Source organism: Schistocerca cancellata, chromosome 4, assembly GCF_023864275.1.
Source record: "Schistocerca cancellata isolate TAMUIC-IGC-003103 chromosome 4, iqSchCanc2.1, whole genome shotgun sequence".
NCBI classification, from domain to species: Eukaryota; Metazoa; Arthropoda; class Insecta; order Orthoptera; family Acrididae; genus Schistocerca; species Schistocerca cancellata.
The window spans coordinates 581161147-581178594 of record NC_064629.1 but is presented as its reverse complement, the minus strand read 5'-3'; the positions used below and the strand labels follow the sequence as shown (position 1 = coordinate 581178594).

The 17448-nt window shown below is 38.2% G+C and overlaps 1 protein-coding gene across 1 annotated transcript; it reads left to right on the top strand.

Moving 5' to 3' along the window:
* The first annotated feature begins 2610 nt into the window (after positions 1 to 2610).
* On the top strand, positions 2611 to 15668 carry LOC126184596 (vacuolar protein sorting-associated protein 33B). The gene is made up of 2 exons (XM_049927037.1): positions 2611 to 2943; positions 13839 to 15668. Exons 1-2 carry the CDS (start codon positions 2798 to 2800, stop codon positions 15451 to 15453), a joined length of 1761 nt encoding a protein of 586 aa, XP_049782994.1. The 5' UTR covers positions 2611 to 2797; the 3' UTR covers positions 15454 to 15668.
* Positions 15669 to 17448: the final 1780 nt, after the last annotated feature.

The window sequence follows — 17448 nt, the reverse complement described above, 5'->3', positions numbered from 1 at the left end:
TAAGTCCTCTGGGTTCTCCATTTGTACCCTCAGTGACATTTCAGCGATTTCAGCGGGTATACCACACAAAAGAAACATCCACCACTCTATCATCTGCTTCCTGTAACAGTACCTTATTAGCTTCTTCATTCTGGATCTGTACATACAGCTTTGCATTTAGCTTACGGATTCTATCCAAGAACATTTCCACAGACTTGTTGCACAGCATCGACAATGTACTTAATTTCTCTCGAAAGAATCACGCATTGTTTTGCTTTTGGTACCTCTGGCACAATCCAGTGGCCTACTTCTGGAACATAAGTGCTTTACTCAAAGTCTCGTGGTAGACAACACGTGCTTTGGCGTTCCCTCACCAACTGCATATTAGCAACATATAGGTTACTTCATCTGACCATCCATGTGCTTCTTCAGTGTCCCTAACATTATTAACGAAAATTTTCACGTTCTCCGTTGTGTAGCCTGAGAAGGCATTAATCAGTGAGACAACTGCCTGATCATATGCAACAGAAGGCACTCTCAATCCAGACTTACTTTCCCATGACTCCGATTGTGAATGATCATGACTCTCTTTAAGAGCCTCTAACTCGCGATTAAGTTCGAAATTTCTGTGTTTCATGCCCTCAGACTGCTCTGTTAAAACTTGCACTTGCTGAGTTAAAGCAGCAACTGCTTCTGAGGTTTTTCCACCATTCTGCATACTCTACTTCCACCTTGCTTCAACTGATTTAAAAAAAAAAAGACAAAACACAAACTCCCATTCAGCCCTGCAAAAAAATCAATCACAAATTAATTCCTCCACCGAATCACCGCCCATCTACAGTCAGTACAACTAATAGACAGATGATCAATACGCCTATGTACAGAACAAACACCTCTGGTAAATGGCAACTCGTGCCCATACCAATTTAAAAATGAGCACCACACTAGCACTAAATTATCATGTCCACCATCACCTTTAAACAATGATAAGTCAATGGGTTCCTGTGGTTTCACAAACATCGTCCACCCTAGCTCACACAACTAACTCTGACAATGAGAGCAAACATCAAAACTAATATAAACAAATCATAGACTCACTGCACTACATAATGTTGAGCTGACACCTATGTCAACTGCCACTGCTTCACTGACCAATCACCACAACCAACTCTCTCACCAAAACGCAGTGTTGGACATGGAAAAACACTTTCTGACACTATGTATTGTGTTGTAAAGTGAAACAACCACTTCTTGAAACGAAATTGTTAACACCCCACTCCCAAGCACAGGGGATGTAGAGTGTCAGTGCAACTGAGAGGTACAGTTTGAGAGAGAGCGGTTACTCATGCTGAAGCATGAGTAGAAACAGCAGGAAGTGAGTCACTAACTTTATTGCATCAAAGATAAATAGCCGGTCTTCCGCTGATCCTGGTGATGGTGCAGCATAGCAATCATGCTTGGGTCAGTGTCAGTGCCAATTCCAAAATCTGCTGTGTTCGTTGTTGTTGTTTTTTTGTGGAAGGAGACCAGACAGTGAGGTCATCGGTCTCATCGGATTCGAGAAGGATGGGGAAGGAAGTCGGCCGTGCCCTTTGAAAGGAACCATCCCGGCATTTGCGACGGAATGGTGACATGACTGCTTGATTTGAGCCTCTAGGCTCGCTTGTTATATATCTTTTCCCTACATCTCTGATGTTGTTCCTCTGAAGGGGACAAGTGGAATGCTCTTTAATAATTACAACGTCAGCTTTCCTCAACTTGCTTTGGTCCCTTCGCACAGGTCACTAGGCGACATTGTAACTGCAACGTATGGGTTCTTCACAGCATGTCAGCGCCCTGTGCTGCCCTGATTACTTCACACCTGTATGTAGTGCCGCTTGTGCCGTGCCTTCTCGCCTTCAAACGATGTCGTAAACCTCCCTTGAAGAATCGTTTGCTAAATATCAACATTGCCTGTGCCTGCCATCTGATGTGACAATCGGACCCTTAACTACTACCTTCCAGCCATAACTGCAAGAAAGTCACAAGAATTCCCCAAATCCACGCCTTTACTTATTCGTGACGCAGCAGGTTGTTGAGAGATCCCTCAATCTCTTCATAGAAGTCACTGTTAGTTCTTCCATTTAACGGTCTCTAATTCGTATGTACGTCGTCATAAATTTAACCTGAAGACGCGATTAATTATCCTGAAACATGTTGTTCCTAGAGTCCATAATAAACGAGGATTAGCACCTAAAAGCGGGATCTACAGATTTTTAGAAGATTTTTACGACGAAACATTTTAAAAAAGATTTTTAACCATGCATATATTAAGCTGCGGTTGTCCACATAGAAAATTTATATTACAATTTTAGTTCACTGCAATATGCCATTTTAAATAATGTAAAAACCCTTCATAGTTTACAATTGGCTATAGATTAAAATCAGCCAGTTTAACTTTCTAAATTGGTAAAAACGTTCAGAATCAGATTCATGGTATTTACCACAGTCTAACATATGTTAGACTGTGGTATTTACTTCATTTTGCAACGGATAGTTCCAAAGCTTCCGTCGACTTAGTAGGATGCTGTGGCCAGTAATTACTTTTGCATTCACATCTCTGGTTACGATATCACAATAGGTCAAAGATCCTACATTCAGTGTAACGAAATCATAAGCAGTTGAGGCGAATATGAAAACAAAGTATGAGAATGTCAATGCGTTATAGCTTTGATGTTTTTTACGTGCAACAATGCTTTGGTCCTTCGAAAGAATCCTATAATAATGCTGACGTGTTGAGAATCGAATGCTATGTTAGCTTTTAGTGCCGTAGGTTACTATGGATTCCCGGTTGCAGTGTTTGAATCAAATCTCCCAAAGGAAACTCACTGAAATTTTGGTTAAAATACCTGGGAAAAAAGACCTGATAATCGATCCACGGTTGATGAAACCTCTTGAGCAAATTACAGGAGTCTCAGTATTGAGGTTTGTAGTTTATTTAATTACGTTGATAAATAATATTAAGTTCTTAGCAGATTTACTTGGTTAGGACTTTCATATGAACTCAGTCCCAAGTATGGCACATAGCACACTTTGTTGTGCATTGTGTAACAAATTAATGCCTCAATAATGAAGAGTATGTAATGTAGGCTACTAATACAATTTGCTACATTGGTCGTGTGGAATATTGCTCTTTAAACAATTAGTGGAGGTTTTAGAGTACATCGGTCAGGGTATCCTGAATAAATAGTGACCAACTATTAAATACGAAAACGACCTTTTGCGGCATTGTTGACAGTCACCCTGTTTTGCGTTTTTGAAAGTTAAGTCGATGTTAACAACGTGTCTCGTTTGTTTCGATCTGCCTCTTCAAGGTAATTCGGAATCGAATACTATCACAGTTGGATGAGAATGTCAGACTGTATCTGCTGTTGGAGTTCAAGTATAAATCCTAGAATTCGTCTGTAGCTTGCTTGATTAGGGTGATTGGTTCATTTGATATCAATCTTGATTTAACATAACATCAGTTCTTGTATGGCAAGAAGCCTTATTGTCTGCACAGCTACTTTCTTCCGGGAAGGAGAGTAGGCAGGCATATGTTTGATTCCCTGAAGAGATTCAGACATAGAATTAACAGTGAATTCTGGAAGCTATGATGACTTAACTCGCACAAATCAATTAAAGGCTATAAGTATAGATGGTGGCAAAAACCAATCAGCATTAGTTTAGTGGAACATGGTACCACCACATTCAATAATATTTTGGACATGTACAGATCATCAAATTGTACTGAAATTTCAAGAAAGAGTTTGCCTGATGAACTTCGTAGCCCTCTATCTGCGTGTGAACACCCAGATTTCTTATGTAGACATTGTGATGTGTGATATATGTAGATATGATTTTATTCAGAAGGGACTCCATAGTCCCGCTTACAAATCAATGCGCACAATGAAAGTTATTTCCCCAATATACCAAATATTTTTAGGAATTTATGAACAGTTATTCACTGATTTGTGGAAGAAAGATGCAGTTTCTGCATTAAAAAATTGATGCCAAATACATGCAGGGGGGGGGGGGGATATTGAATGTTGGCTGCAACTTTCACAAATTTTAAGTCTACATATTGTATTGTATTCTATTGTATATTTATTGGTCCTGTGAATCATACACTGTACAGGGGTACATAATGATTAGGGCAAGTCAAATAATTTGCAATAAAGTTTAACAGAAAAAACTTGTATGGTTTTCAGTCCAAAGCAATATAACTCTAACATATGGGGATAACATTTCACAAATAAATTTTACACGCACACATTTCATACTTTTGGCCTTGATTATACAGACACAGACATATTTGTAATAGACCACATATAATACACAGATAAATCCACATGTACACATTTCTTATTTTGGTCTTAATTGTATAAATTATTTAAATTTTTCACATATTTACATTGTAGATAAAAATTCATCAACACTATAGTAGCAATTCTGTAGCAAGTAGTCACTCGCTGCAGTTTTGAATTTATGCATGCCAGTTATTGCCTTAATTTCTTTAGGTAGTTTGTTATACAGTTTTTTTTCCTGCTTGCAAGGGTCCTTTTTGTTTTAGTGTTGTATGTGAAAACTGCATATGTAAATATTGATTATTTCTTTTGTTGTATGAATGGATATTTTCGTTTTTTGGAGCAATCTTGCTATTTTCATCTACGATTTTCCTTATAAACATTATTGTTTCTAAGATATATAGGCATGGTAATGGAAGAATATGAAGCTTTTTAAATGAGGGTTTGCATGAAGATCTAGGTGCTAAGCCTTCCATGGCTCTTATAATTCTTTTTTGTTCAATAAAACAGCTTTTGCTGGGTGGTGAATTTCCCCAGCCAATTAAACCATATCTTAGTAGTGATTCTGCTTGGGCATAGTACACATTTATTATGGCTTGCGTAGGTGTGCATCCAGCAAGAATTTTTATACTATAACAAATGGTATTTAATTTACTACATAGGTGTTGTGTGTGTGTTTCTGCCATCTTAGGTCATCTTGGATCCAAACTCCCAAAAGTTTGGTGCTATTTACAATTTCAAGTCTTTTGCCTAACAGTTCTATGGTTGCAGTTAAAGGCTGTTTATTCTGCACTGTGTGTAGATGCATAGTGTTTGTTTTATGTGTGTTTATTATTAAACTGTTCATTGCGAACCATTTTGATACATGTGTAGTGCTCTTTGTTATTTAATTTTGGAGCTCTTCTGGGGTCTTTCCTTTGATAAGTATATTTGTATCATCGGCATATTTAATGTACTTATAGTTAGGGCTGGATGGTTCCAGGTCATTTACAAACAGCAAGAACAGGGTTGGTCCCAGTACGGAACCCTGCGGCACACCGTATTTAACACACTGTTTTCCTGATTGATAGGAAGTTAAATTTTTCCTTCTTTGTACAAGACTTCAACTATTTGGTGTCTGTTCTGTAGATATGACTTTACCCATTCGTAGGCTGGGCCTCTGACACCAACATTTTTCAGCTTTCTGAGCAATAGACCATGGTTAATGATGTCAAATGCTTTTGAAAGATCTAGGAATATTGCTACTATGTTTCTTTTTTATCTAATGCATTTAAAGCTTCATTTAAGAAATCGATAAAAGCTGTCTCAGTGGATTTACATTTTCGGAAACAATGCTGTGTAGCTGAGAAGAGATCTTTGTTTCTATGAAATCTACGAGTCTTTTATAAAAGATTTTTTCAATTATTGTAGGAAAAAACAGATAGTAGAGAGACTGGCCTATAATTTGTTATATCTGTTTTTTCACCCTTTCTGAACAATGGCTTCACTTTAGCTATTTTTAGCCTTTCTGGGAAGATTCCCTGAGAAAGAGAACTATTGCATATGTCTACATCTACATCCATACTCCTCAAGCTACCTGATGGTGTGTGGCAGAGGGTACCTTGAGTACCTCTATCGGTTCTCCCTTCTGTTCCAGTCTCGTATTGTTCGTGGAAAGAAAGATTGTTGGTATGCCTCTGTGTGGGCTCTAATCTCTCTGATTTTATCCTCATGGTCTCTTCGCGAGATATACATAGGAGGGAGCAATATACTGCTTGACTCCTCGGTGAAGGCATGTTCTTGAAACTTCAACAAAAGCCCGTACCGAGCTACTGAGCGTCTCTCCTGCAGAGTCTTCCACTGGAGTTTAGGAGTTTAAAACATCTCTGTAACGCTTTCGCGATTACCAAATGATCCTGTAATGCAGCGCGCTGCTCTCCATTGGGTCTTCTCTGTCTCTTCTGTCAATCCTATCTGGTATGGATCCCACACTGGTGAGCAGTATTCAAGCAGTAGGCAAACAAGTGTACTGTAACCTACTTCCTTTGTTTTCGGATTGCATTTCCTTAGGATTCTTCCAATGAATCTCAGTCTGGCATCTGCTTTACCGACGATCAACTGTATATGATCGTTCCATTTTAAATCAATCCTAATGCCTACTCCTAGATAATTTATGGAATTAACTGCTTCCAATTGCTGACCTGCTATATTGTAGCTAAATGATAAAGGATATTTCTTTCTATGTATTCGCAGGACATTACACTTGTCTACATTGAGATTCAATTGCCATTCCCTGCACCATGCATCAATTCATTGTAGATCCTCCTGCATTTCAGTACAATTTTCAATTGTTACAACCTCTCGATATACTACAGCATCATCCGCAAAAAGCCTCAGTGAACTTCCGATGTTATCCACAAGGTCATTTATGTATATTGTGAATAGCAACGGTCCTACGACACTCCCCTGCGACACACCTGAAATCACTCTTACTTCGGAAGACTTCTCTCCATTGAGAATGACATGCTGGGTTCTGTCTGTCATGGGCTTAACTACTAAGGGTGCACATTTTTGAATGATATGGTCTGGTATGTTGTCAGTACCAGAGGAAGATTTTGATTTTAGCTCCCGTATTGTTTTTAGCATTTCCTGTTCATCTGTTGGGTGTAGGAAGAGAGGCTTGTTACTAGGGATAGTTTTAATCTGATTTGCAGTGACAGCATTTTGAAAGTTTTGCTTCACCTGACTCTCAGCTGCCTCAGAGAAATATGAGTTAAAATTATTTACTATCTGCTGGGGTTCAGATATTACAGAAGTGTTTTCATTCAGTTTGATATTATGGTATTCTCTCCAGGTCCTTTTTTGTGACTGTATTTTTATGGAGTGGAAAGCAAAGTTCAAAATAGTAGGTAAAACTATTTAGGAATTTGTTGAACTTATCATTTGTACTTTTACATTCATAGATGTCTTCCCAAGTTTCTTTACACAGATAGTTAAGGAAATGTTGTATATTCTGGTCATTATACTTCCTAGATGTAGTAGTTAGGCATTCAGTTGAACTAAACGGTTTTCCTAATCTTATACTAATTTCTTGGGCTGTGTGGTCCCCAAAGCCTGTAATGTGGGTTTGTGTTGTATGTTTCAAGGGCACATTTGTAAATATTTGATCAAGGATTGTGGCTGAGGTTTTTGTGATGTGTGTTGGTGTTTCTATAGTAGCCTTTAAATGGAAAGTTGCTAAGAGGTTCAGTAAAGCAGTTTTTTCATTAGACTCACTTGCAAAGTCAATGTTGAAATCCCCACATATAGTTTCTATTTTTTTGTGTAGTCTTGTGTAAGATATTTTCAAGGTTCTTTAACATAATGTTAATATTGCCAGTTGGTGCCCTGTATAGACAAATTATAGCAATTTTTTCGTCTGTGATTTCAATTCCATTTACCTCAATATCTTTCTCTATGGATAATTTTTCTACATACGGCATACATTTAAAATTTATGCTGTTTTTAACATAAATGCAACTACCACCATGTTTATACAATTTCCAACAAAAATAACTACCCGATACAAAATTTGGAATGCATAGCATATGAAGTTTCTCTTTGTCAAGCCAATGTTCAGTAAAACATAATACAGAGGTGTTTTTCATGTCACTTTCCAACAAAATTTGAAATTTGTTTCCTTTGTTGGATAGGGATTGTACATTTTGATGAAATACCGTCAGGTTTGGAGTTAAACATGAGTTCTGAAACTTACTATCCTTACTACTTATATTTATATTGAAATTTCTGCCTGGAAGATATTTTTTATTTTCAATTTTCACTTCTGAATTTTCACCCCCTCCACACAGTATCAGTTTCCCTTGTTCTTGGTGATTTTACAGATGTGTGTAACCATTTTACTGAAATTCATTCTCCCAGACATGGATTTGTAACTGGAATCTTTGCCTTTTGCTGGCAAATGCTTTACTGAGGTATCCAGGCACAACTCACAACCCGCCCTTACAGCTTCATTTCCAATGGTACCTCTGTCTTGACTTCCAGACTATATGGAATTCTCACATGCATATCTTGCAGGACTAGCACTCGTGGAAAAAAGGATACTGCACGGAAATTGCTTACCATAGCCTAGAGGATTGTTTCTGGAATCAATTTTCACTCTGAAGCTAAGTGATTGGTGGTTTGAAACTTTGTGGCAAATAAAAACTGTATGCTGAACCAGGGCTCAAACCAGGAACCTTTATGCAAATGCTCTGCCAACTGAGCTATTCAGAGACAAAACACGGCATACCCTTTCAGCTTCACTTCTACCAATACCTCTCAACTATCTTCCAAGAGGATTGTTTCCTTAGGCTGTGTCTAAGCCATTTCTCCACGATATCCTATCTTCCAAGAGTGCTAGTACTGTAAGGTATGCAGGAGAACTTAATGAAGCTTGGAGTGTAGGAAAGAGGTGCTGGCAGAAGTGAAGTGGACAGGCTGTGTCATGAGTCATATATGCATAGCTCAGTCAGTAGAGCATTTGCCCACAAAAGGCAAAGGTTTCAATTTCAAATCCCAGTCCAGCCCGCTGCAGAGTTTTGATGTCAGGAGGTTTCCAATCACCATATGCTCTGCTGTAGAATGAAAAATCATTCTGCTACATTATTTTACTGTAAAGTTGCATTTCAGATAAATACTGTTTCATGTATTAACACACACAGATAGTAGCTATGTGGGCAATGAAATACATCGGAACTGTACCAGTGGGTGTGTTTAATTATTTCGTCCTGTAAGAATACATCACTATACATTCCAGTTTAGTCACAATTATATATTCTGAATGTGGAATAACATCAATAAAATTAACTGTCTAGTGATGAATAAAAATGTTTCTTGCTGTTTTACGCGTCTTGAGGTACTTTGTGCAAAGCATTGAAGTAGTTGTGCTTAGAATTACTGACAATGTTGTAGTAGCAGAAGATAAAGTCATCTTGATGTCTGCCAGCTAAAGTGTTTATTGTGAGTTGCAGAAAAAAATCATGTACTGTAATCATAGTCTACACACATCAAAACAAGTTTTGCATCACCTCGGTTCCTAGAGTTCCGGAACCTGCACAGAAAATTGGAATAGAGATCAACATAAACACCATGTCCTTCCTTTTTATTGCACATGAAAACCACACATTTCATGTTGTACCACCATACGCTGAGACCTTCAGTGGTGGTGGTCCAGGTTTCTGTACACACCAGTACCTTTAATACCCGGTAGCATGTGCTTTTGCACTGATGCATGCCTGTATTCGTCGTGGCATACTATCCACAAGTTAATCAAGCCACTGTTGGTCCAGATTGTCCCACTCCTCAACGGGATTCGGTGTAGATCCCTCAGAGTGGTTGGTGGGTCACATCGTCCATAAACAGTCCTTTTCTATCTATCCCAGGCATGTTCGATATGGTTCATGTCTGGAGAACATGCTGGCCACTCTAGTTGAGCAATGTTGTTATCGTGAAGGAAGTCATTCACAAGATGTATGCGATGGGGCGTGAATTGTTGTCCATGAAGATGAATGCCTCACCAGTATGCTGCAGATATGGTTGCTCTATTGGTCGGAGGATGGCATTCTCTTATTGTACAGCTGTTACGGCAACTTCCATGACCACCAGCGGCGTACGTCAGCCCCATGTAATGCCGCCCTAAAACAGCAGGGAACCTCCACCTTACTGTGCTCACTGTACAGTGTGTCTAAGGCATTCAGCCTGACCGGGTTACCTCCAACACGTTGGTTGAAGGCATAAGTGACACTCATCAGTGAAGAGAACATGATGCCAATCCTGAGTGGTCCATTCAGCATGTTGATGGGCCCATCTGTACTGCGCTGCATGGTGTCGTGGTTGCAAGGATGGACCTCGCCATGTATGTCAGGAGTGAAGTTGCGCATCATGCAGCCTATTGTGCACAGTTTGAGTCACAACACAACGTCCTGTGGCTGCACACAAAGCATTATTCAACAGAGTGTTGCTGTCAGGGTTGGTCTGAGCCATAATCCGTAGGTGGTGGTCATCCACTGCAGTATTAGCCCTTGGGTAGCCTGGGCAAGGCATGTCGTCGATAGTTCGTGTCTCTCTGTATCTCCTCCATGACCAAACAATGTTGATTTTGTTCACTCTGAAACGTCTGGACACCTCCCTTGCTGAGAGCCCTTCCTGGCACAAAGTAACAATGCGGACGTGATCGAATCGTGGTATTGACCGTCTAGGCATGGTTGAATGACAGACAACATGAGACGTGTACCTCCTTCCTGGTGGAATGACTGGAACTGATCGGCTGTCGGACTCCATCTGTCTAATATGCGCTGCTCATACATGATTTTTTACATCTTTGGGTGGGTTTAGAGACATCTCTGAGCAGTCAAAGGGACTGTGTCTGTGATACAATATCCACAGTCAACGTCTGTCTTCAGGAGTTCTGGGAACCAAGGTGATGCAAAACTTTTTTGGGTGTGTGTATTTACGTATTATTTCTATGTGACTTCCTAATGAACAGGGAACAAATAACAGCAGAATTTTTGTTATTTGAGCAACAAAAGGATAGAAATTTTTGTGTTTCATAGTATGGTGATATGGATCAATAATGGCACATGTCCCTTGCCCTCCTAAAAAAATTATCTTCACAAACTGATTTCACATCCTGCCCCACCACATGGGCAGTTATAGCAGTTTAGTATCAATTTCAAGAAAACCAGAACGCATACTGGATATTGAGTAGTAGCAAGTGTAGGGCTTTTCATAGCTGTTTGGTGTGAAAACTCTAAACTACATGGCCATTTGTCACCATTCTTCTTCTAACTGAAGAAGCCAGATGACTCTGGGGATGATTTCCAGTAGCATTACGCCTTCAGTTTGGTATGCCTTTTCTTGTATTACAAGTCAATGTGATAACAATACTAAGAATGAGAATGTGGAAAATATTCACACGTATCTGAATGTTATCTGTCTGACAGTTCCCCCAACTTTTTGTGCTTCCAGTAAATTAATGTGTGTTTCCTGCTCCCTTCCTCCCCCCACAGCCAAGTTCTTGGGTATGCTCATGTATGGTGTGTGAACATTTTCTTAGGGCCAAAAAAATTGTAAGACTTTCATAGGTTAACGGTCTTTTAGTGATGCCATGTCAGCATGCTCAGTTTTGTACCTGTAACAGTGAACAAAAGAACTAGATATTTGTAACTCAAAGTAAGGAGTGTTGTGCAGTGTATTCTAAATAACAACGCATTAAGCATCATGTTGGGGCTTACTGAAACTTATGAATGGTTTACCATAATTATGATGCCACTCGGAAAAAAGAACTAGTTTACACTGTAGCACGAAGAGAATGCATAGTCCTGTGTTAGATTTTCACACACATGAAACTTAACAGGCTGAAAAGTGATTGAGTTTAATAAATGTAATGCCCTAGCATTCTGTATCAGAAACATAACAAAAACAAAACAACATACTCTCCTATCTAGTTATTGTTGATCATAGGTTGGTGTTGAAAGGGCAGAGAATTCATGATATTTGGAAGTGAATACAAGCTTACATGTGACTGCTTTTATACAGCTTAAATGGCTCTTCATTAAAAATCAACTGAGCTTTGGCCATGGCAACTTCTTAATCACACACTTTGCTCAGATTATTCTGAATGCTTGTTTCTTGATCAAGGAAAGCTTTTGATTCATAAAATACATATTATGTGGAATACAATCTGAATTAGTGAGTAAACAAAGAATTTTTTTAATGCTACAATCCAGTTTGTCATATACACTGTGTGTTTCTCATAAATACCCACAACAACAAGAAATACATTGATATTCATCACACAAATTGATTAGTGAGCAATTTCAATAGCACTTTAACAATGCTCAGAGCTGTCTGTAAATATTAGCAAATGTCATTTGACACACTCAAGTGCAGTTGCAACAGTATTTGCAGTCAGGTAGGTCTGTCTGTCAAATACTGTTAAAGGACACTTTTAATCAGCATTAGGCGAAGTAAGAGTTACGTAGACTCCCCTTTTGTTTTTCATTGTTGATGTGCAATATATGTATCTAACACACACCAAAACACTGATTGGTTTTTAGTCTCATACATATTGCAGTGTCAGATTGTACCTTGCAGTTTTAGTTTATTAGAAATAAAAGTGCATTAAATACGGAGTTAATGTTATTGCAGTACACTGATGCTGAAATTAAAACTCACTTAACCGATCAAAAACAGGATTCATATGTGATCATAATTATGTGTATTAAGTGTGGAGCTGCTATCACAAATGACCAACGTAGACCACTGTCTTCACTCTCAGTCATTCTTTTGCCTACACATTTATTTCACATTCACCTTTGTTAGATTCGTCAACTTTCGGGCTTACATATCACATGTGATATGTTCCATATCTGCCAGTCATCACAACGAAGATATCACACAGTGCTATATCACACTTGAATCTATGATGGAATGAACATTCAAATTAAGGACTGTTCTGTATCAAGGCATGCTTTATAACCATGTCATGTTTTGTGTGAGAAAAAAAAAGACACTTATCAAGTTCGATCATGAGGACAGCATATACTTTAGGAATAAATTATTTTAAGTTGTGAATCTATTTTTGGCCTGCGAATGGGACAGACATACAGTACATAATTTTGAATATACTTGGTCCATCTATAGTGTTATCAAATGTAAATAACCGATATGTCATTATTCTTGTACTGTTAATTATTATTGCAGTGGTTGTGGTGGTGGTGGTTGTAGTAGTAATAGTACAATAGAACTTTTAGTAATGTTGCAAAGTTATGAAATTACCCAACCATACCGTAAAATAGGTTGCATTGTTGATTGATAGAATTGTGTAGAATGTTCCTCATAAAATATGGTAAGAGTTTTTGCTCACAATGATAGCACTCGTGAGAATGTGTAATTAAGGAAGACCCCTCTGGTGGAATAATATCGTAAGTGCAGTATGTCCGTATGACTGGATAAGAATACTGCTAACTCTGCAGTTAAGCACCCTCGAACAGTAAACATGCACTTCGTGTTGATAAATGTAGGGGTAATTAGCCTACTCCATTTCAGAGTACGGACATCATAACAAAGTCTAGATAATAAAACAAATTCACATAATATCCATTTTGTAACTAATAGACAAATGTATCATAGCCTTCCTAATCCAGAGTAGGTAGGTGAGCATAATTTCAGAATGTAATTTGTGTGACACAAATCAGGAAAAATGTGGACAACGTGCCAAAACCATGCTTTGCATGGAGATCTATCACAGAGTTGAAGTAACAGCCATTTGAAGATTATGGTTACTATGAAATTTTTAAATTATTGACGTACAGATCAAAAACTGAACAATTTTCTCTATCATCAATTTTATTGTCACTTCAAATGGCTCAATATTTTTCATAAAGATTGAAGTTATTGATTTTGTCATCCTTAGTGGGTTCCTTCAGATAATACTGGTGTACAGCATACATCTTGTAATTATATTCTGTATCAGTTATTATCAGAACTGAAAACATTTAATACTTCATTTTTCAGGTCTCATGGAGTACACAAAATTCATAAGCTGGAAAAAAGTGGTTTCCGATATGTCAGTAATCATTGGGTTTATCTCGTATATTCTGACCTTATAACTACAAAGTATATTTGTGATCAGATAAATGCAGATTTACAGTGCAAACCCACAAATTGTTATTACATTATATTTGTTCCATGTGAACTTGTTGCTCTCCTGAATCTTTTGGAAGAGGAAGGTGTGTTTGGTCTAGTGACTGTATACAGGTTTATGTGGGAAATGATTTCTCTAGATAGTAGTGTACTGTCATTTGAATTACCAAATTTGTTTCGTATGCTGTTTGTGGATGGAGATAAATCATTTCTTCCTGCAGTGGCACACTCTCTTTGGTCACTGCAGATACTCTTTGGGAAGATACCCATGACTGTAATGTGTGGAAAATTTGCATCACAAGTGTGTAAAATATTGAATATTCTATTGAAGGAGTTGGGGAATCCCACCAAACAAGAGGCAGATATTGACTGCTTAGTTATAGTAGATAGGGATTTTGATTATGCATCTGTGTTGCTTACAGCAGTTACATACGCTGGGCTACTGGATGAAGTTTTTGGAGTTAAGTGTGGAACTGTTGAATTTGATGAAAAAGTTACTGGTACAAAAGGAACTGTAAATTATCGGCTAACTGATGAAGATGATATTTATCATGAAATGAAAAATAGACATTTTTCAGATGTATATTCCTTCTTAAGCACTAAAAAAGAGGAACTTCATAGTGAGTATAAAAGGTGTCAAAAAATGGGTCTCCAGGAAATGAAACAGTACGTTGCAACTGATCTGCAAAAAGTTAAGGAAAAGAAACGCTCACTTTCGTACCATATTGGTGCTTGTGAAATCATCATTGGAGAAATGGGACACCGATATGAAGCTTTGCACAAATTTGAACAAAACACGTTGGAAGGAAAATCTAGAGGTGAAAATTTCACGTATTTAGAGGATTGCTTAGCAACACAGTGTGTAAACAGATTTACTTGTCTTCGGTTACTATGCCTCATGTGCCTAACACAGAATGGACTAACTCAGGATGAGAGTTCTGCATTTATGAAACAGTATCTGCATTCATATGGGTATGATAATCTGACATTATTCTATAACTTGGAAAAGCTTGGACTGTTTGTAAGACATGACACTGACACTGGTGAAACAACTGGAAAATTAACTGATCGAGTAGCTCAAGTTGTATCCTTAAACAGGAAAAGTAGTGCCTTTCATAGTATTGCACAAAAGCTGAAATTGTTTCCAGAAATTAAGGATGACTTTGATCTTAAAAAACCAAAAGATATGGGTTACGTGTTTAGTGGTGCGTACATTCCTGCAGTGTGCCAGCTAGTTAATTTATTAACCCAGCATGACATGCCACTTGATGATATAACAAAATTGTTGCCAGGCATACAAATAAATATTTCTTCTAAGGATGCATCAAAGATTAAACGCAAAAACTTTTTGGTATATTTTATTGGAGGTGTGACATATGCTGAAATAGCAGCATTTCAGCTGCTTGAGAAATTTACGGACACAAGAATAATAGTTGCTGGTACAGGTGTTATTAATGGTTGCTCATTAATACGCAGTGTTGAATAAATACGAATACAGCTTAAGTTAAATGGTGAATGCATTTCTAGAAGAAATAGTATTTTTACTTTCTTTAAATATGAGATTATAGATAAATTTCTTTGAACATTTGAATGTAATCTTATTTTTAAAGCAGCTTCAATGTTATAAGTGTGTTGTTGGCATGTAAGTTATGTAATGAAATATTTAATTGTAGTTGTGTCTCATTTAATTCTGTAAATAAAGTATACATTGTATGTTAACTATGATATAGAAAAATGTGTCACATATGAAAAATATTACAAGCACAATTTTTAGTTATCTGGTAGTAATATATTAGTGTGCAAAGATTAGGCATAATCATCTAAAGAGTACAACTGTAATAGAAAAAAAGTGGCCTTCACAGTAAATGATCAACAAGATTTGCCCATAAATTGAAATTGTGGTACCTGTGTAGGAATGGAGTACACCATACATAGAATAGACCCGTGATTGAGTGATAACAAAAACAGTGCATTAGATCCATAATGTCTCAGTTGTGTTTGACTATCATTAAGAGTGAAATGTAGTCTCTTCGTATAATTTGCAACATAATGTCATAAAGGCCCTGTTTGTTCCCTGCCTTGCGGTGTTGAATCTTTGGACATCTTCCATACACAGGCTATAATCTCTGCGGATTGGAATATTTTACAAGGTTGTCATTTCAAGGATCTGATGACAGTTCTGAGACACAGGAAATGTTTATTATACCCTAATTTGTTTATTGTATGGCATAAATTAAGAGTTTTTAAGCATAAGAATAGCTATATATACATACAGACTACTAAACTATTACATACCAACACTTCAGTAGTCTGGTCCCTTCAACCCCCACAAACAAACCAACCAACCAGCCAGCACTTCAGTACAGCTCTCCAACATTATTAACACACATGACAATAGGTATAGGTGAATATCAAGGTGTTTTATATAGTTTACCACATCACTCATCACTGTCAGTAAATCTTTGAAAGATGTATGGGACATGTTGATGCAACATTATCAACTATCTGTTGTTCACTATCTCTTGTTCAGTACCACAGTCACAAGGTGGTGATGAAGATTTGACCCACTTGTGGAGGGTGCCTGCACATTTTCCATGGTCTGTTCAAATGCAAGTCATAGTAGTCCAAATTGCCTGAGGCCTTGTCAGATCCAGGTAGCTTCTCCTGGATGCAGGGCAGTTTCAGACACTTTGGCTCTTTTAGTCTTTTTCACTCCACAGACAATACATCATTCAATATTTGAAAGTCAAAGTTGTCAACAATCTCCTGGTATTCACATAGTAGTACCCTCTTCTGTCTGATATCAGAAGGTACCGTGTGACTCAAGATAGATAACCAGTATGTGGGAGTAGATTGTATTCACCCAATTTCCAATACAGCTGCTGGTGACCGTATGGTGCCAACAGTCTCTAAGAAGGGCAAGATCGAGTACTGTGCTGACAGATACGACCCTAAATTGTTTCCCTCCCTCACTACACCATGGGAGGAACATAGGGCTACAGAAAGAAGAGAGCCATATTCACCTCGGTATTTAGTCTGTTGCAGAATGGACGGGGTCTCCTTTCTACCTATGAAGCCTCAGTTTTTTGTTGAACGTCTTGAGGATAAGTTTGGGAAAGTGACAGTGCTGTCCAAGATGAGAAGCGGTGCAGCCTTGATTCAGACAGCATCCCCAGCCCAATCCCGGTCATTACTCGCTTGTGACCATCTGGGTGATATTCATGTTTAGATCACTCCCCATAAAAGCCTGAACATGGTCCAGGGGATTATTTTCCATCGCTACCTCCTGATGTAGTCCGACGACAAGCTCGGCGCCAATCTAGGATGGCCGGGTGTTCATTTCATCCGGCGCGTTTACAGGGGACCCAGAGACAACAGGGTTGCTACCGGTGCCTTCATCTTGGCCTTTGAGGGTGATTCATTGCCTGAGAAGGTCAAGGTGACGGTTTACCACTGTGACATTAAACCATATGTCCCCTCC

What these genes read in the sequence shown, in the direction of transcription:
- LOC126184596 (XM_049927037.1), top strand. Translation starts at nt 2,798, where the DNA reads ATGGATTCCCGGTTGCAGTGTTTGAATCAAATCTCCCAAAGGAAACTC. An exon ending in ACAGGAGTCTCAGTATTGAG is followed by an intron (nt 2,944 to 13,838) that starts GTTTGTAGTTTA and finishes TTCATTTTTCAG; the next exon opens with GTCTCATGGAGTACACAAAA.